At 36.3% G+C, this 19,152-nt stretch overlaps 1 protein-coding gene across 2 annotated transcripts in view; it reads right to left on the bottom strand.

Annotated features, from left to right (window-relative positions):
• Window positions 1-19,152, bottom strand: part of Osbp (oxysterol binding protein) — a 494,514-nt gene that overhangs the window by 322,251 nt on the left and 153,111 nt on the right. For both annotated transcript variants that reach the window (XM_090374241.1, XM_090374242.1), the window contains one exon: window positions 18,521-18,774. In XM_090374241.1, coding sequence (XP_090230367.1) covers window positions 18,521-18,774 — 254 coding nt within the window. The remainder of the gene's footprint in view (window positions 1-18,520; window positions 18,775-19,152) is intronic.

Genomic DNA, 19,152 nt, shown 5'->3' with positions numbered 1-19,152 from the left:
TGAACACAGTATTCCAAATGTGGTCTTACAATTGCCTTATACAGTAGGATTATGACCTCCCTATCTCTACAGGATAGCGTTCGATAAATTATTGATAGGACTCCATGGGGTTTCCTGGCTGCCTGTCTGTATCGCTCAGAAAACTTCAACTTGTATTGTAACTCCCATAACCCTTTCCTCCTTCACTGTTTTTAATTCAACACCACCAAGTGTATAATTTATTTGTGGATTGCTATTCCCCAAGTGCAAGACCTTGCATTTAGTAGCATTAAAACATAGCTGACACTTCTCTGATCACCTCTGAAGTGTGTGCAAGTCATCCTGAAGGAGTGCCACTTTGTACTGATCATTAACGACTGTCAATCTTTATGTTACTGCAAATTTTGACATGACGCTTTCTATCTCTTCGTTGATGTCATTTATGAAAATGATAAACAACAGCGGTCCATAAACTGATCCTTGAAGGACCTCACTCCTGATGTTACACCAATCTGAAAATATCCATTAATCACAACTTTGAATTCTGCCCTACAGCCACCCAGCAATCCATCTTAGAATCTTACTAGTGATTCCAACCTGTTCAAGATTATACCACAACGTCTCATGAGGAAACGAGTCAAATGCTTTGCTAAAATCCAAATAACCTATGTTGAAATTATTCCCTATATCCAGCTTATGAGTAACTGTGTCAAAATACTCTACTACGTTAGTTAAACATGATTTACACACAACAAAGACATGTTTTGTGTCCTTCAGAATGCCATATCTATCTAAATGTCCCTGGATTGTACTCGTAATCACTGTCTAAGATTTTTCCTACCACTGGAGTCAGACTACCAGTCTATAGTTACTAACTTCACTTTTAGAACCACTTTTTTTGTATTGGCAATACACTGGCACTTCTTTGGATTCAAGGGAGAATCCAAAGATGCCCTCATAATTAACCTCAATGGTTCAATACGCTCTCCCTCAAAACTACAGGGCATATGCCATTAACTCCAGGAATTTTACTTGCCATTATGTTCAGAAGTTTTTCTAATAAACAATCTTTTGTAATTACGACACCACTCATTTCATATGGCTCAGTCTCAAGCGCACAGGCTCTTCTCAGCATAAAGGATCTTTTGTCAGTAAAGACAGATGCAAAGTAGCTGTTCAATTCATCCGCAATATCATTAGCATTAGCATTAGTAGAGGCATTTGATGCAAGAAAGCAAGCTTATGCAACATCAGCAAAAAAATAAAATAATAAAATAAAATAAAAAATAAAAAAATAATAAATAAAAAATAACCAATTCCACTTCACCCCTCTGTTCGTTCGAAATACCTATCCAGCTGAGCTTTAAACTTATTTAGGCTATCAACTTCCACGACAAGGGATGGAAGTCTGTTCCACCAACCAACCACCCGATGGCTAAAGGCAAATTTCCGCACGTCTATCCTACATCTGTCTTTCCTCAATTTGAATTTATGTCCTTCTCAGGTGATTATTCTGAGCAAGAGGAAGAATCCCATCAGCATTGAGCATGCTCAAACCATTCAAGGCTTTATACACCTCTATTAGATCACCTCGCTGGTGCCTAGTCCCCAGACACTGTAATTTGCAAAACTTAAGCCTTTCTTCGTAAGAGCAACCCTTTGTTCCATTCACTAATCTTGTTGCCCTTCTCTGTACTCGTTCCAGCAGCTCTACATCCTTCTTGAAATGAGGCCTCCAGACCTGTATACAGTACTCTAGGTGTGGCCTGACCATTGCCTTATACAAGGGAATAATCACCTCCTTATCCCTGCTAGAAAAATTCCTATATATCATTGACAATACACTATGAGCTACTCTTGCAGCCCGTCTGCACTGCTCAGAGAACTTCATATCTGCCTGCACAACCACCCCCAGGTCCCTTTCATTCTCTACCACTGTCAGCGTAGTACCACAGAGTTGATACGTTGCTCTGGGGTTGCTGTTTCCCATATGTAGTACTTTACATTTGTCAATGTTAAACTTCATTTGCCACCTCTCAGCCCATCTGCTCAACCTTTCCAGATCCTGTTGCAGCAGCATTGTGTCAGTAGTGTCCTTGACAACCCTACCAACCTTTGTATCATCTGCAAACTTGGACATTAAGCTTGATATACCATCATAAAAGTCATTTATAAATACAGAAAACAATAATGATCCCAATACTGAACCCTGAGGGACTCCACTAATAACATTAGTCCACGATGAGCAGTGTCCATTGATTACCAGCTGGGTTATCTAAGACTTTCCCACACCCAGTGCATAAGGGTCCAATCTGATTCTCTTTTTGGATCCTGTATTCACGTACATGAAAAATTCCTTGTCCCCATTCTTTGCTCTCTCTCTCTTAGCCAATGATTTCGCATACGCAGCCTTGGCCTTCCTGACCTTATTTGTGGTACTATTACAGATCAACATGTACCTGTTTAAGCTTCAGTACTTTTTATCGCTTTATAACTGTCCTGTGCTATCCTTTTCTGGTCTATTTCACCAGCCAGCTCTGCAGTCATCCATTTTGGCATCCTCCTCCTGCAATATTTTCGTATGCATTGAAATCAGAACAAGCAACCTGTTGCAATATATTGTTATAAATTTCTGCTTTGTAAATAGCACGCAACATCCTTTTCAAAGCTATGAAATCACATGTAAAATGGTAAAAACTGTTAAAGGCATAATGTAAAGATGCCCTGGGATACATGAATTCCATAAGGCGTACTTTTTAGACAAGAACAGAGCTTTTTTTCTGTAATGTAATAGGAATATATTTTTTTTTTTAGTTAAAATCTTACATTGCATTTATTTGGTTACGTTTTAAAGTTATTTAAAACTTTATATTGTAATTGCTGGTCTGAAGTTCTTTTCAGAACTCAGGAACTGAGTTTTGAAAGGGATTTCGGAAGGACCACCCATCCAACTCTGCTACCACTGGAGTTGTAGCAGAGTTGGATGGGTGGCAAAAAGACAATTAATTAACATTAATTATTTATTTTTGAAAATAACTGCAATACTGAATAAAATTTTATAGCCTAAAATTTTATTTTAGGCTATAATGAAGGTGTTCAAAGATATATCCAACTTGTATTATATTGAGGTTGCATTGCAACAATACATATTGAAATATCTTGTAAAAAGTATTGATATTTGAGAGGGCAAATTTTCAAACCTCCCCATACTGAGGTTCTAGTATCTTTTATTATATGTTTCAATACTTATCTACACTTAATTTTTAGGATTTTTTTATGTACCTGTATTTATTTTTATTTTGTAAATAAACTATTTATATATTCTGCTGTTTAGTTAGATGATTTAATTATACTGGTAATAAAATTTCTATTTACTAACACTTTTTAGATCAAGTAAATCTTAATATATGATTTTTAATTATTTATTTAATAAATACACCTTGGAATTACCTTGGTCTCTTTATAGGAAGGCTACTTTTCCAACTCTCCTAGTCCATTACATAAAACAATTAAAAGACAAAAATAAAATTGATAAAATTCATTTTAATGTGTTCCATACCGACAGTGTGACAGTGATTTAATAGCCCAGAATCACCGTTGAGACCCCAACCTGACTCCAAAAATATCAACCGTGACACAACTATCAGCATAGGAAAACATTATGTCAAAATTACAAATAGATCAAAAAACTAATGTGAAATACGTGAAGATGGATTTCTTATTTCATGTATTTCACATTCGTTTTTTAATCTATTTGTAATTTTGACAATGTTTTTCTGTGCTGATAGTTGCGTCGCGGTTGATATTTTTGGAGTCTGGTTGGGGTCTCAGAGGTGCACATATAATAGCTCTTATTACACTAAATTACTTTATTTATTTTGCACACATTCTAATTTCTCTTGCTAGGGACACAATCTGGAAAAATCTCTGGTCCAAAGCTTTCTAGATAGGAGGTGTGGTGCTGTATAAAATTACACAAAAACCAATCCACTGGGATCCAAGTAAGTAATTACATATGAATGGACAAACAAAAAATAATAACTATTGGATTGGTATTGGTCCAATTTTAAAAAAATTTGGGGTGGCTTAACAAAGCTGTCTAAAAAAAAAAAAAAGAAGCAATATAAAATTCCATAAAAATCCATCCACTAGGAGTACAGTTATTACATGCAGATGAATAGTTGGATATGAATATGGCGAAGACAGTATGTTTGTTATTATTTGTTATCTGGTTTTTAGGGGCATTAGCAACTAAGGCCATATTGCTCCGTGAATATGCAGTGTCATTCCCTGACCTTTCCGCATCCTCCATATTTGGTGGTGATGGGCTCGAACCCCAGTCTAATCAAGAAGTGTGTGTGCTGCGCACTGCTGCTCCTTCCCACCTGGCTACGGAGGCCCCGCGAAGACAGTATGTACTTTGGCATGTACACTAACGTGCCTAAAATTATAATGAGCATTCCTCAAAGGCTTTCACAGTTAATTTTACCATGCTAATTAATTGTAAGTAAATATATAATGATTCTGTTTGAATTTAATATACAGTATATTATCACTTTCCAGGCCATTTATTTTACCACATTCCACCTGGGGATGAATGTGGTAAAAGTGCGGCAAGTTTTCCAAATGCAGCAAAGATGCCAGCTGTTCACATGCAGCCAACAGCTATCACAGGGTTTAAACATCTGTTGCACCGAGGAGCTGATTTTGGAAAACAGAAACAATACATGATACTACATAAAAAGTATGTTGAAAGCGTGGAAACAATTATTCTTGAACACACATTGTTCAAGGAAGTGTGAAAATGGTGGATCTCCAATATGCTGACATTCAACCAGAATGTACATATATTGCTGTTTTCACTGAACATTTGAACTGGTTTAAAACAGAAGAAAATTCATTTGTGAAGTGAACCGTAACTTGTGAGGCAATATAGATAACTACTTCTCTCCAGAATCAAAGAGCCCCAGTATGAAATACCACCACAGAGGATCACTATCAAAAAAAATTTAAGACATATCCCAGTGAGCAAAATCATTACATATGTCTTTTGGAACTTAGGATGATTGATTCTTGTAGATTTTCTGCCATGTGTAACAATTAATATTACAACATCTTGCTTCTCAATGAAGTTTGCAAGAAAAGGGAAAACAGTCAAAGGTGGATTATTCTTCTACAGAATAATGCACATTCACATACAGCAAATTTTATTATGATGATGCCAGCAACTTGGACTGGGAAATCATTAACCACCGTCCTTAAATTCCAGCATTTAGCCCCCAGACTAGTTTGAGCCAGTGAAATAGCATGGCATGGCAGAAATGAAGATGCACAAATGAAGTTTCCTGAACTGACTATGCAAGTTATCCTACTTTTATGATGCTGGCATTGGGTCCATACTATGGTGACAGCAAAAATATATCAAAAAGCACTAATAAGTTTGGCGATTCCAGTATGTTTTTTGTAAATGAATTAAAAATCTAGATCAACATAAAACCAATCTTGTATAAGCAAAAAGGCCTATGTGCTCTGGATTCACATTCAATAAATTATTGTGCCACAGAGCAAAACGGAAAGAAAGGAAATAACAGGTTGCAGGTAAAAAATATGTTTTAATGCTTACTATGAACAAAAAAAACATAGGTAAAAATACAGGAAAGTAATACATAGCTTTTGGACGTGAGGATGTCCTTCATTAGTTGTGACCATTAATGCACAAATAAACAGAAGGTAATGTGCATGCCATGGCAGTCATGTATGGTGAACTACATGCTACAGGTGCAGGTAACAATTAGATGTTAGAAGGGAATGCTTGCAGTTGTAGCTGCAATGCATGGGAACATTGTAAATGTGAAGAAAGCTATCCGGTTAACGGATGTGGAGCACTCAGCCATTGCTAAGCACTTCTGGTCAACCCAGCACGACATTGATCCACGCTGCGACGTCATGATTATTGATCAGTCCTCCCATTACTGTTGCTGCATCTGATTAGAATTGCTGCACATCTCGTGCTGCAGTAGTTCCTTTAACCAGAACAGAGGATGCTGTGTCAATCCCATTACTGAGACGACCATCCTCTTGGCTGACAAATGTTGGTGTTTACAACTTTCCCACAACAGGTGGTAGATGACTTTCATCAACCGGTGAAATACCACCACTTTGCTTATTGGAGGCTTCAAGTGGTGAAACCCATGTTTAGTCTCTAGAGCAAAGTTTCCGGTATCCCCCTCCCCCCATACTTCTCCTTCAACCCATGCACGGTACTATAAGGTTTTGATACCTTTCGTGTTTGGGGTTTTCATAAAAAAAAAAAAAAAAAAAAAAAAGATACTACTGCATGCTGTAGTACCTCTGCAAGCTGGTAATGTGTGTGTTTTGTAGGTTTGCATATTTAGTGTTGTACAAATTTTAACTTAGCAATCACCCAGCAGAAAATAACCAGAAATAACCTAGTTCATGTCTCTTCAATATTTTTATGAACTCTGTACTAGGCTGCCTCCTCAACCCTGAGGCTCCACAGGTGCAAGCTTTGCAATTAAAATAAATAAATATATATAATAAAAAACATTGTATAAAAGGAAGATGGGATGAGAGAAGGGTTTCAGTTGGGATTACCTTAGTCCAGTGTTTCTCAACCTGTGTGCCACGATATGCTTCAGGTGTACGGCAGAAAATGCAAACGAAAAAAAATTAATAAATCTAGGTTTTATAATAAAAATTAATTCAAGTAAAAAAATTTGTTTATTTACACTGCACTGATCCCAGCCCCTTCCAGCGGTCGGTGTGACATCATGCTTTGATTCCTAGTACTAGATCTGTCCACATTTAATCCTTTATTCATGATTTGATTTATTCACATCTAGTAATAGATCTGTTCACATTTAGATTCCTAGTAGTAGATCTGTTCATCTTTATTCAGCCATTCTTATAATTTCAGAGACTTTCCCAGACACCCTGCAGTTGTATAAGTGCAACTTGTAAGCAGCTTAGTAAGAAATTTCCTGTGTTTTTATATCTCTAAAACATCATATTCAGTTAATTCGTATAGAACAGGTATTTTCAATTAACTGTATTAGTACATTCTAGAAGAAACTAATTTTTATAGAAATTATTAGCGATGGATAAATTTTTAGTGAAAGGAAATCAGAAGAGGCAAATTGATAACAACAAGCTTGGAGAAAATGACAAACAAAAACGAGCAACCATCAACATCAAAAAAACAAGTAAATATGATTATTTGGCGATGGGATTTTCGTATACTGGTACCCAAGATTGTCCTCAACCTTTATGTGTGGTATACGGTTTAAAATTGTTGGTCGAATGAATCAATGGTGCCGATTAAATTACAGCATTTTTCTACGAAACACGGGAATTTATCATCCAAAACTGTGGAGTATTTTAAAAGACTTAAGGCCTCTACTAGAAAACAAAGTACAGAATTTTATAATATGGCTAAAATATCTGACAATACGGCTACTAAATATCTATTTAAATATCTATTTAGTAAATATCTATTTAGTAGCCAAACTGGTGGCAAAAAAAAAAAAAAAAATCTAACCTGACTGCAGAAAGTCTGATTTTACCAGCATGTTGGGTAATCATAAAAAGTATTTTGGGAGAGGAAGCTGGGGGGAAAAATAATGACTACCACTCTCGAACATCACAATTAGCAGGCATATAAAAGAAATGTCCGATGATATTGAAAAATAAGTTGTTTGAAATATTAATAATTTTGGCCAACTGTTTGCATTGCAAGTAGATTTTAGGGGTAAAGCCCAATTAATAGCATTTGTCAGGTTTATCGAACACGACACAATTATTCTTTTTTTTTTTTTTTTTTCTTTTTGCAAAGAACTCACCGAAAGAACAACTGGGCAAGATATTTTCAAAGTAATGAATAATTATTTACAAAAGTCTGATATATTACAGAAGTCATGTCGGCATTTGTACCAACAGTGCTCCTGCAATGACAGGAGCACTAAGCATAGTAAAACAACACAATTCAAATATTTTTACAACACACTATTTTAGACACAGAGAAGTTCAAATATTATTACAACACACTGTTTTAGACACAGAGAAGTTCTAGTTGCAAAGACAGTTGTACCCAATTTAAAACTTGTACTTGATCAAGCGGTTAAAATGGACAATTATATCAAAACTAGACCACAAAAAAAAATATGTATTTTCGGAAAATTATGCGAGGAACTGGAATCTGATCAATTCTCTTTAATAATGCAATTAGGTTTGGTGGTTATCAAAAGGAAATGCAATTATGCATATGTACGAATTGCTTGGGGAAATGCTGACTTTTTTTTTTTCACTGGAGCAATCAGAATTTTGTGATTATTTAAGTGATGAAATTTGGTGCTGTAAATTTGCATTTCTAGCAGATTTATTATCGCATTTAAATATCAGTATGCAAGGCCCATAGGAAAATTTATTCACTTCTACTTGACATGTTGTTTGCCTTTAAAGAAAAGTTGAGTATAGGGAAAAAATATGTAAATGAAAAAAATTTAGAAATGTTTCCCTTGACTGCCAAAATGAATTATGCTAAAATAATTAATGTAATAAGCAAACCATTAGAGGTGTTAAAGGCAAAAATTGAGCATTATTTTCCATCACTTGATACCAAAAAATTTGTGGGCAAAGACCCATTTGCAGCAAGAAACCTTCCAATGTTAGAACTTAATCTGCAAGAGGAAGAATTAGCTGAGATCCATAGTGACCAGTCACTGGAAATTCACTTAAATAGCACTAATATTAGCAAAATTCAAAATGAATATCCACGAATTTCAGAAATGGCAATTAGAATTTTAATTGTCATTTTCCACTTCCTACTTGTGCAAAACAGGGTTTTCCACTTTAAACAAGATTAAATAAAAAAAAAAAAAAAGAGAGAGACTAAAGTTGGTAGAAGACGAGCTGAGGATAAGCCTATCCACAATAAATCCTCATATTAAAACACTGTGCCTCCCCTTCAAACACAACCATCTCACAGATTAAGATGTTATGGACGAGTTAAGTGAGGAAATGCTCATTTTTTTTCACTGGAGCAATCAGAATTTTGTGATTATTTAAGTGATGAAATTTGGTGCTATAAATTAGCTTTTCTAGCAGATTTATTTGTGCAGCTTAATGAATTAAATATCAGTATGCAAGGCCCAGAGGAAAATTTACTCACTTCTACTGACAAGTTGTTTGCCTTTAAAGAAAAGTTGAGTATAGGGAAAAAATATGTAAATGAAAAAAATTTATAAATGTTTCCCTTGACTGCCAAAACGAATTACAGTAAACCCCAGGTATTCGCGGGGGTTACGTTCCTGAGAAATGTCGCGAATACTGAGTTATGGCTCCCATAGTAATAAAGTGGTTCCGTTCCAAAGTATGAAATATATAAGAAAAACTAAAACTAGTCTAAAATTTTCTATGTATGTATTATATGTACCTTCATAATATGACTATGTACATAGACAGTACATAGTGAAATGCAAGCATATGACAATGAAAATAAGAAACAATTTAATAATAAACAAATGTAATATTTATTAGAAATTTCAAACAAATCTTTCAAACCAGCAACCTTTGCTAGCTAAAAAACTTATCTGCCAGTGCTATCACCAGTTTCGCTAAAGTGTTGATAAAGGAGTTTTGCCTTTTCACGAATGATGAGTGAACTTAACGGAATTTTATTTTGAGTTCGGTCTTCTATCCACAGATTTAAAGCTTTATCCATTTTTTCTAATTTAGCATCACAAGTTATAGAGCAAATTTTTGAAGCAATTAGCACGTTTTCACGGACACACGGCGGATTTTTTCTTACGATTTCTTGATTGATCGTACCGCTGACTCACTGATTTTATAATGTTTTGCCACTGAGGAGACACTTTCACCATTAGAAATTTTATCTAAGAACTCAATTTTATTCGCTAATGTCATCCCCACCATCTTTGATATTTTCACATTTCTCTTGTTATTCGTAGCCATATTTTGTAGGGGTTAGAAAAAACTTGTCCACAATAAAGTCACTTTCTTCTGTTAACACACTCGGAAAAGTCTGTTTTACACTGCTAAACGGTAGATTTATCATTTTTTAAGCATATCAATTTATAAATTGATAAATTTATTCAATTTATAAGCATATAAATTAAAAACAAACGACAAAACCTTCCATGACAAGCGCATAACACATACTGAACAAGAATTAGCGAGAAACATCCACGCTCTCAATTTTTCACCCCCCCCACCCACTGGGCGCTGTTTTGACCGGGGAAGATAATTTTAGCTACGCCCATGTTTTTTTATGGCGGAAAATATTCACGGCGCTTTAAAATTCACATTTTTTTTAGGTTTTATTTTATAATAAATCGGTGATCGCGAATACGCGAAACCGAGAATTGCAAGGGGTTTACTGTATACAAAAATAATTAATGTAATAAGTGAAACATTAGAGTTGTTAAAGGCAAAAATTGAGCATTACTTTCCATCCCTTGATACCAAAAAATATTTGTGGGCAAAGAGACCCATTTGCAACAAGAAACATTCCGATGTTAGAACTTAATCTGCAAGAGGAAGAAGAATTGGCTGAGATCCATAGTGACTAGTCGCTGGAAATTCACTTTAATAGCACTAATATTAGCAAATTAAAAATTAATATCCATGAATTTCAGAAATGGCAATTAGAATTCTATTGCCATTTTCCACTTCCCACTGTGAAACAGGGTTTTCAGCTTTGTTGTTGTTATTTGGTTTTTAGCAGCATTAGCAACTAGGGTCATATTGCTCCGGGGATATGCGGTGGCCATTCCCTGACTTTTCCGCTTCCTCCGTATTTAGTGGTCATGGGCTTGAACCCCGGTCTAATCAAGAAGCGTGTGCTACGCACTGCTGCTCCTGCCCACCTGGATATGGAGGCGGCATTTTCCGCTTTAAATGAGATTAAATAAAAAGGGGGGGGGGGGAGAGAGAGAGAGAGAGAGAGAGAGAGACTAAAGTTGGTAGAAGAGCTGAGAATAAGCCTATTCACAATAAATCCTCGTATTAAAACACTGTGCCTCCCATCAAACACAACCATCTCACTGATTAAAATGTTATAAATGAATATATATATTTTTTAATATTTATATAATTATGTTCATTTTTTACATATTTTCTTTTAAATTTCATGCAATTCATGTATATTCAAAAAAGAATATTAAAGCATTTAAAACAAATAATAAATGTTTATTAAATATACCCAACAGAAATAACTTCCAATTTGTGAATATATATATATATATATATATATATATATAAGGGTTTAGAGGGGAACAGGTATCCTGTGTGTTATCAGACACTCAGCCTAAAACACTGATGGATCCAATATCTCTATTACAGAAGATTTAGGAGAAGTCCGGTTGGCCTGCCTCCCTAAAATCCACTCATGCACACCTTCTCGATGGTAAGCCCTGTTACGTCACTTAGGTGGCAACGAACGTGTAGAGTGGTTCTCTTCAAGACGCCTGGTCAGCGTGAAGAGGAAAAGACCAAACCCTCCAGCAATGAGAGCACAACAATACAAATGGCCCTCAGTCCCCAGCAGCTTTCACTCTCCCTCTTACGGCAGCGAGAGGATCAGAGTGGAAGCAGAGGGTGCTAAGAATCTCTGGGTACGACCAGGCTGCCATGCACGGAAACTGAACTTGGCCTGTTATAACGTACGATCACTCATCGGTGAAGGCAGGATATTAGAGCTGGAAAAGGAATTAGAAAATGTGAATTGAAATATCATCGGTTTGGCTGAAACAAGAAGAAGAAATGAATCACTTATAAGTTTATCAAGTGGAAATCTGCTGTACACCAATGGAAACAGTGAAAGGAGTGAAGGTGGAGTTGGTTTTCTGGTCCATAAAGATTTTAAAAACAACATTTTGGAATTCAAAAGTACATCACCAAGGGTGTCAAGACTAATACTCAAGATTTCTAAGAGGTACAAGCTAAAGATTATAATGATTTATGCACCAACATCGAGCCATGATGATGAAGAGGTTGAAGAAATGTACACTGAAATTGAAAGTCTTCTAGATGAGCAGAAAACCCACTACACTATTATTATGGGGGACTTCAATGCTAAGGTTGGAAAAAGGCAAAACAGCGCAGAAAGAGGAACTATAGGAAATTTTGGAATTGGTGAAAGAAATAAAAGAGGTGAAAGACTTGTGGAATTTGCAGAATCTCAAGGACTGTCAGTAATGAACACTTTTTTCAAGAAAAGGGTGAACAGAAAGTGGACATGGAAGAGTCCAAATGGATTAACAACTAATGAAATCGACTTCATCTTCACTAACAGAAGATATATTGTGAATGATGTTACCGTCCTGAATAAGGTAAATGTTGGAAATGATCACAGAATGGTAAGATGTACACTTGATATAGATGTAGGAAAGGAAAGGAAAAAACTGACTCGAGTAAATAATACAAAGGTCTTTGAAATAACAGAGGAGGAGAAAAAGCAGTATGTACTGGAACTTAAGAACAAGTTTCAGCTTCTGCAGACTGCTCAGGACCAAGATATCGACGAGGAATATTACAACTTTCTGAAAGTGATAAAGCCCAAGAAACCTGTAGGGAAACAGAAATCCAAAGAAGAAAAAATTAGTCAAGAAACACTTGTCATGATGAACCAAAGATGAAAAATGAAGAGCAAGAAAAACACTGACAGGGAGAAAATTGAGTATACTGAGTTATGCAAAGCCATTAGAAAGAGACTCAGAGAGGACATAAGAAGATTTAACACAAGAAAAGTAGAACAAGCATTAAGGGAAAACAAAGGATTTAAATCAGCAGCCATGAGCAGTAATACAGAAAGACAAATGATACTGAAACTGAAGAATAGTGATGGTGTACTTATAAACAGCAGAGAAGGCATAATTCAAATAGCAGAAGACTACTATAGAGAATTATACAAGGAGTGAGGGAATGATACCAGCAGTGGGGAAGATGGATTGCAAAGTAGCAACACATACGACATACCCGATATTCTTCCTGATGAGGTAGAACATGCATTGAAGAAAATGAAGAATCAGAAAGCCCCGGGGGAAGATGAAGTTACTGTAGAGTTGTTAAAATTGGGAGGAAGAGACATAACACAAAAACTGGCAAGGCTCTTCACAAAGTGCATTAGAAAAGGTGTGACGCCTAAGCAGTGGAATAATGCAATCATAGTTTTGCTACATAAGAAAGGAGATAAATCAGAAATTGGAAATTATAGACCAATTAGCTTGTTATCCCATATTTACAAGTTGTTCACAAGGGTCATTACTAACAGATTAGAAAGAATACTTGATGAGAATCAACCGAAAGAGCAAGCTGGCTTTAGGACAGGATTCTCAACCACGGATCACCTTCACGTAATATCACAGCTAATGGAGAAAGCAAATGAATATAAAACACCATTATGCCTGGCATTTGTGGATTATGAAAAGGCATTTGACTCCATACAGCATAAGGCAATGTTTCGGGCACTGGAAAGAGACAAGGCATAGGTACTCCATATATTATGATTTTGAAGAAAATATATGAGAGTGCTACATCCTTTATTAGACTAGACAAAGACAGTAGCAAATTTAAAATCGAGAAAGGAGTTCGACAAGGAGACACAATATCTCCGAAGCTGTTTACTGCTGCCCTTGAGGAAGCTTTCAGAAGATTAGACTGGTCGCAGAAAGGAGTCAATGTGAACGGAGGGTACCTAAACCATTTACGATTTGCAGATGACATTGTGGTCATAAGCCACAATCCCAAAGAATTGGAGGAAAATCTTAATCAGTTATGCACAATTAGTAAGGATTTTGGACTAAAGATGAATATGGCTAAAACAAAAGTAATGATGAACAAGTATGCCAAGGAAAGGGAAATAATGATTGAAGGAGCAGTAATTGAAAAGGTGGAGTCATATACTTATCTGGGACAAGTTATTAGCTGTAATAATGATAAATGGCTGGAAGTCAAGAGAAGAATAAATTTTGGATGGATAGCATTCAGGAAATATAGTCACATACTGAAGAGCAATATCCCAGTTTGTCTGAAACGTAAAATAATGAATCAATGTATACTCCCCACCATGACTTATGGAAGTGAAAATTGGGCACTCACCAAAAGAATGGAAGAGAAGCTAAGAACTACACAGCGAAGAATGGAACGAATTATATTGGGAATCAGACTGTTAGATAAGAAGAGAAACACATGGATTAGGCAGCAAACTCAAGTAAAGGACATTCTTATCAAAACTAAAGAACTAAAATGGTCTTGGGCAGGACACATAGCTCGAAGACATGATGACAGATGGACTAAGAAAATAACAGAATGGTACCCAAGAGGAGCTAGAAGAAAACCTGGAAGACAAAGGCGGAGATGGATAGATGAAATTCATGAGTTTTTGAGTAGTAAATGGATGGCCAGTGCTCAAAACAGAAGGAACTGGAACGTTGCTGGAGAGGCCTTCATCCTGCAGTGGATTGAAAATGGCTGATGATGATGATATATATATATAAATTTTATTTATAGATATTTACAATATATATTACAAATATATATTATAAATGCATATATAATATATTTGAGTATAATAGTGATTGTAGTGTGCTGCAAATTTTAGCCTCTGTAATGTCGCAGCACAAATTTTAGTGTGCTGCAACAACGAAAAGGTTGAGAAACACTGCCTTAGTCATTGAGTCAGAGAAAGCCAACCACAATCCTGTCCCCTGGGAAGGGATGGGAGATTGGCCAGCAGCCCCAGCACAAGTTGTTTGATAATCTTCACATACTATAAAAAAGTTTGTACTTATCAAGTGTAGAGAGAACACACACACACACACACACACACACACACACACACACACACACACACACACACACACACACACACACACACACACACAGGAAATCGTAACTGTAGAGCACTGCATGCTACTATGTGGTATGCCTGATGTTCAACAGCACATGTATGTTATATAACAGCCACTGCTGATCAGGTAACTGTATGCAAGATTAGTGTAAACCCCCCCCCCCAAGAATATTGGAGTAAAGCCCATCTTTTCCATTGGGCTTGTGCCATATTCAGGTATTTGGCTGTGTTCCTTACTCTGGCTAGACATGGCTGATAGTGATCACTTTGTTTAATATATTAATTCTGCGTTTCAATTTCATATCCATTTTATTTTATATTACCTAAAATTATCAATTTTTGAATACTGCATATGAAAGAAGACTATCTTTTGGTGAATTTTTATGGACTTTACACATAGCTATTTTCATTCAGCTATTCTACTGAGTGTGTTACATGTGTCCCAAACCATATCGTTCATACATTTGCTTATTACAATTTCAAATGCATGTGTGAGTGAGAGAGAGAGAGAGAGAGAGAGAGAGAGAGAGAGAGAGAGAGAGAGAGAGAGAGAGAGAGAGAGAGAGAGAGAGAGAATGACAAGCAAGTTATATTACTTCCTTGTAAAGTTAGTGCATTGTTTAGAGGTGGGGGGGGGGTTGTTTCTATATGGTTTTTTGTGTATCCATTCATAGTCTTTCTAGATCATGGGGGAAGGGGAGATAATAATAATTCTGAGTTTAGTAGCATAATGGAATGTGAGATTAGTTTGTATTAGTATTGTGTGAAGAGTAAAAGTCATTATTCCCACACTCTAGAGAAGAGCATTGGCAGGTTTAATGGGCAGTATGTATCAGTTGTTAGTTTTACTCTCCCTAATGGGACAAAAGTAGTTCATGGAAGTGTCGATGAATGTCTCAAAATGATCCATCAATGGATCATTTTGAGACATTCACACACAGAGGAAGACATTCACAAAGCTGTTGCTCCCTGCTATACACTTATTTATTTTATCAGTTTATTTCTGTAAAACTCTTAAGTCATAAATGTACAGGGGAATATGCAGCTGGGATGAAATAAGGGGCAGTTACCCTTTTGACCTAATAAGAAAAGGTATTTATATTATTAAATTTCCCCTTCTGTGTCCAAGGATGCTCTCATAATTATGGATAAGAGTTTGCTTATTTCCTTTGCTGCTTCCTTTAATATAACTGGATAGATCCCATCCAGCCCAGTTACCTTTCTTATGTTTCACTTCAACAATTTCTCCTCCACTTTACACTCAGTTATTACAAAATCATTCAGCTACCTGTTAGAGTTTAATAAGCTTCTGGCCTCCACTTTCCTACAGAATTCCTCAGGTGTGAATGTAGATGCAAAATACTCATTCAGTTTGTCAGCCCTTCTGAGCAGGATCATCAACAGTCAAACAATCGATATCAAGTGGACCAATCTGATTCATCCCTTTCCTTCTAGAGTTTATATAAGAAAACAAGGCTTCATTGTTTTTCTTTGCACCCTTTGCCGAAGTTTTCTTATAATCTGACTTCACTTTCCTAGTCCTCTGTGACTTGATTACAGACTAGCTTATATCTACCATAGGCTTCTGTGTTGCCTATAATTTATATGCATCCCATGCATTTTCCTTCTCTGCCACGGGTCTCATTCGTTTATCTGACATCCATTTAGGCCTAAACCTTGAAAAATATTTCTTACTTGGTATGAAAAGCCTAGTAGCTTCCAAGATTAATTTCTTGAATACTTCCAACGATACCAATTCCTATTTACAATCTGCTGTTGGTAAAATCATCAGCTTAAAATTTGAAAACTATCTGAGACCACTGTAGTCACCTTTACAAAAGCAAAAACACTTCCATTTAGCCCTGATGGTAGTTACATCTTTAAGTAAATCCCACATCAGTATACTGTGATCACTGTCAACCTAGTGGTTCCTTTATCTGCAAATTCTTAATGCATGAATAATCACCGCCGGTAATCAGATTTCCCCCCCCCCCCCAGTTGCCTTTAGAACATGCTGCTGCTGTAGAAAGCAATCATCCAATAAATCCACAAAATCTTTTTGTGTGTGTGTGGGACCAACCACAAGTTCCAGTCAATACCTGGGAAGTTAAAATCCCCCATTATAAGACATTCTGATTTACTGGCCCACTCCATTTCTGTGTATAGTTGTTCATTGTACTCATCAGAGTCATTAGACCTATAACACATTACTACTCTCATTTTTGTTTTCCCTATGATTATGTCACACCAAACTGACTCAACATTGCACTGTCTGCCAATGTAAACTGCATGCATTGCTACTAACAGCATAATGCTTCCTCCTTTCCTATCCTGTGTATCCTTTCTGTATACAATGTACTCCGCAAATTCCAATTCTGCATTCCTTATAACTGTGTGACACATCTCTGATATCCCAATTAGCTCTGATGAGTACAATGAACCACATCTCTGATGTCCCAACAATATTTGCCTTTGATGTCTTGACCAGCACTTCAAATTCATCAAATTTATTTACTATACTCCTAACAGTGGTGTATATGCAAGTATACATGCACCTTTTCTTACTCTCAGTTACCCTAACACAGCCCATGTATTTACTTGTTTCATGATGACTTCCAGCAGTTCTTGAAATCCCCATCAACTTGCTTTCGGGCTGCTGCTCATTCCAATAGAAGCAGTGCAAGAATCACTTCCACCTCTGCTTGCAGCTACTGTTAATCTATTGTTCTGTAAATTCCCCCAAGCTAGCAGTTTTATGACCCACCTAACACTGCCTCGATAGCATCAGCAAATATTCTTGCATCTCTATTTAAGTGTATTCTATCCCTGTAGAAGCAGTCTCCCCTTTTAACAAGCACAGACCACACTGAGAAAAATTCTACCCATGATTAGCCTTGCACAATCTCTCCAGGGCCAAATTGATTGACAAGGCTCTCACCATATGCTCCCTCCTAATGCGTCAGGGCAGAACTGTAGACACTCAGTTTTAACCCTAACTCGCAATTTCTTTTCAACATTGACCTGTACTTGTTAAGTAAGTCTGTAGATCTCTTATTATTAATATCATTAGTGCCAACATGTACAACAATATCACCTTTTGTACCCTTAAAAGATGATATCTGTTCTACAATGTCGTCAACTTTTGCCCCTGGGAGACATACCCTGGTCCTATTCCACCTATCCTTTTGCACAATATATTTCCCTGACAATTGAGTCTGTTTGTTGTTGTTATTTGGTTTTTAGGAGCATTAGCAACTAAGGCCATATTGCTCCGGACAATTGAGTCACTGACAATAACTAGCTCCTGTAGGACAAGTGCATTCTGCCTTGAAGATTGCCGCTGTGTTGCCTGATGCACAAGAGTGAGCTCTGGTGTTGAGTTGGGCAGCTGAGAGCTTGATGGGTCCCCGATTTTAAATCCTTCAAGGGCATCTCCCTACTCCTCAAACTCTCAGAGATGCCCATCAGAATGATGAGTTGGCACCTTTCTTCACACTCTCCGCACCTAACACACAAAGACATTCTCCTTGGCTAGATCATGTTCTATTAAATGATCAAGAAATAACAATGAACAGGAATCATTTTTCAATGTTGAATAAAAGAAAATTGACAAAAATTGTAAAACTTTTTATCAAAAAAATTAGGAAAACCTACATTAATCATTGCATTTGAAGTAATCCTGAAGAGAGTAGCTCTTTCATTCACTGCTTTAATTTTGCCTACAGCATCAGGAATATTCTCCAATTGTTCAAGTTCTGTCAAAGAACGCTGAAGTGCAGTACCATGTTTGACAATCAGATCATTACAAGTAGTCAAATCTTCTAGTTTGGAATTCAGAACTTTGAGTACAGTCTGTAGTTCATTCTTATCAGGTTGTGTTGGCATCATTTCAAATTCATCATCATCCTCTGTAGACATAAATAACTATTATTAATTATTATGCAGATAATTACTGACCAATAAAAGATATGTTTAAGAAAATCTGCATATCTTTAAAAATAAGAACATTTACTAACACATTTTTAAAGTTAAAGATTTTTTTCTCCATTCTTTCATAAAGAAAAACAATATTACTATCTGTAATATCTAAGGATAAAATCTCCAATGATGTTATTTATCTGTAGTTACTTGGGAGGAGAAAAAGCTACAGAAAACTAAATCTAGACATTAAGTGGGCAGAGTGATAAAGTAACAAGCAAATATTTCACATACGAGGTGTTTCAATTAAAATGTTTCGGGGATCTAATCTTTTATTTTTATTTTATTCATTCAATTTCTTGTATTCG

This window comes from Mastigoproctus giganteus, chromosome 5, assembly GCF_048544385.1.
Source record: "Mastigoproctus giganteus isolate SK-2022 chromosome 5, ASM4854438v1, whole genome shotgun sequence".
NCBI classification, from domain to species: domain Eukaryota; kingdom Metazoa; phylum Arthropoda; class Arachnida; order Uropygi; family Thelyphonidae; genus Mastigoproctus; species Mastigoproctus giganteus.
Note: the sequence above shows the minus strand (reverse complement) of the source record. Positions and strands in the feature narration are given on the sequence as shown.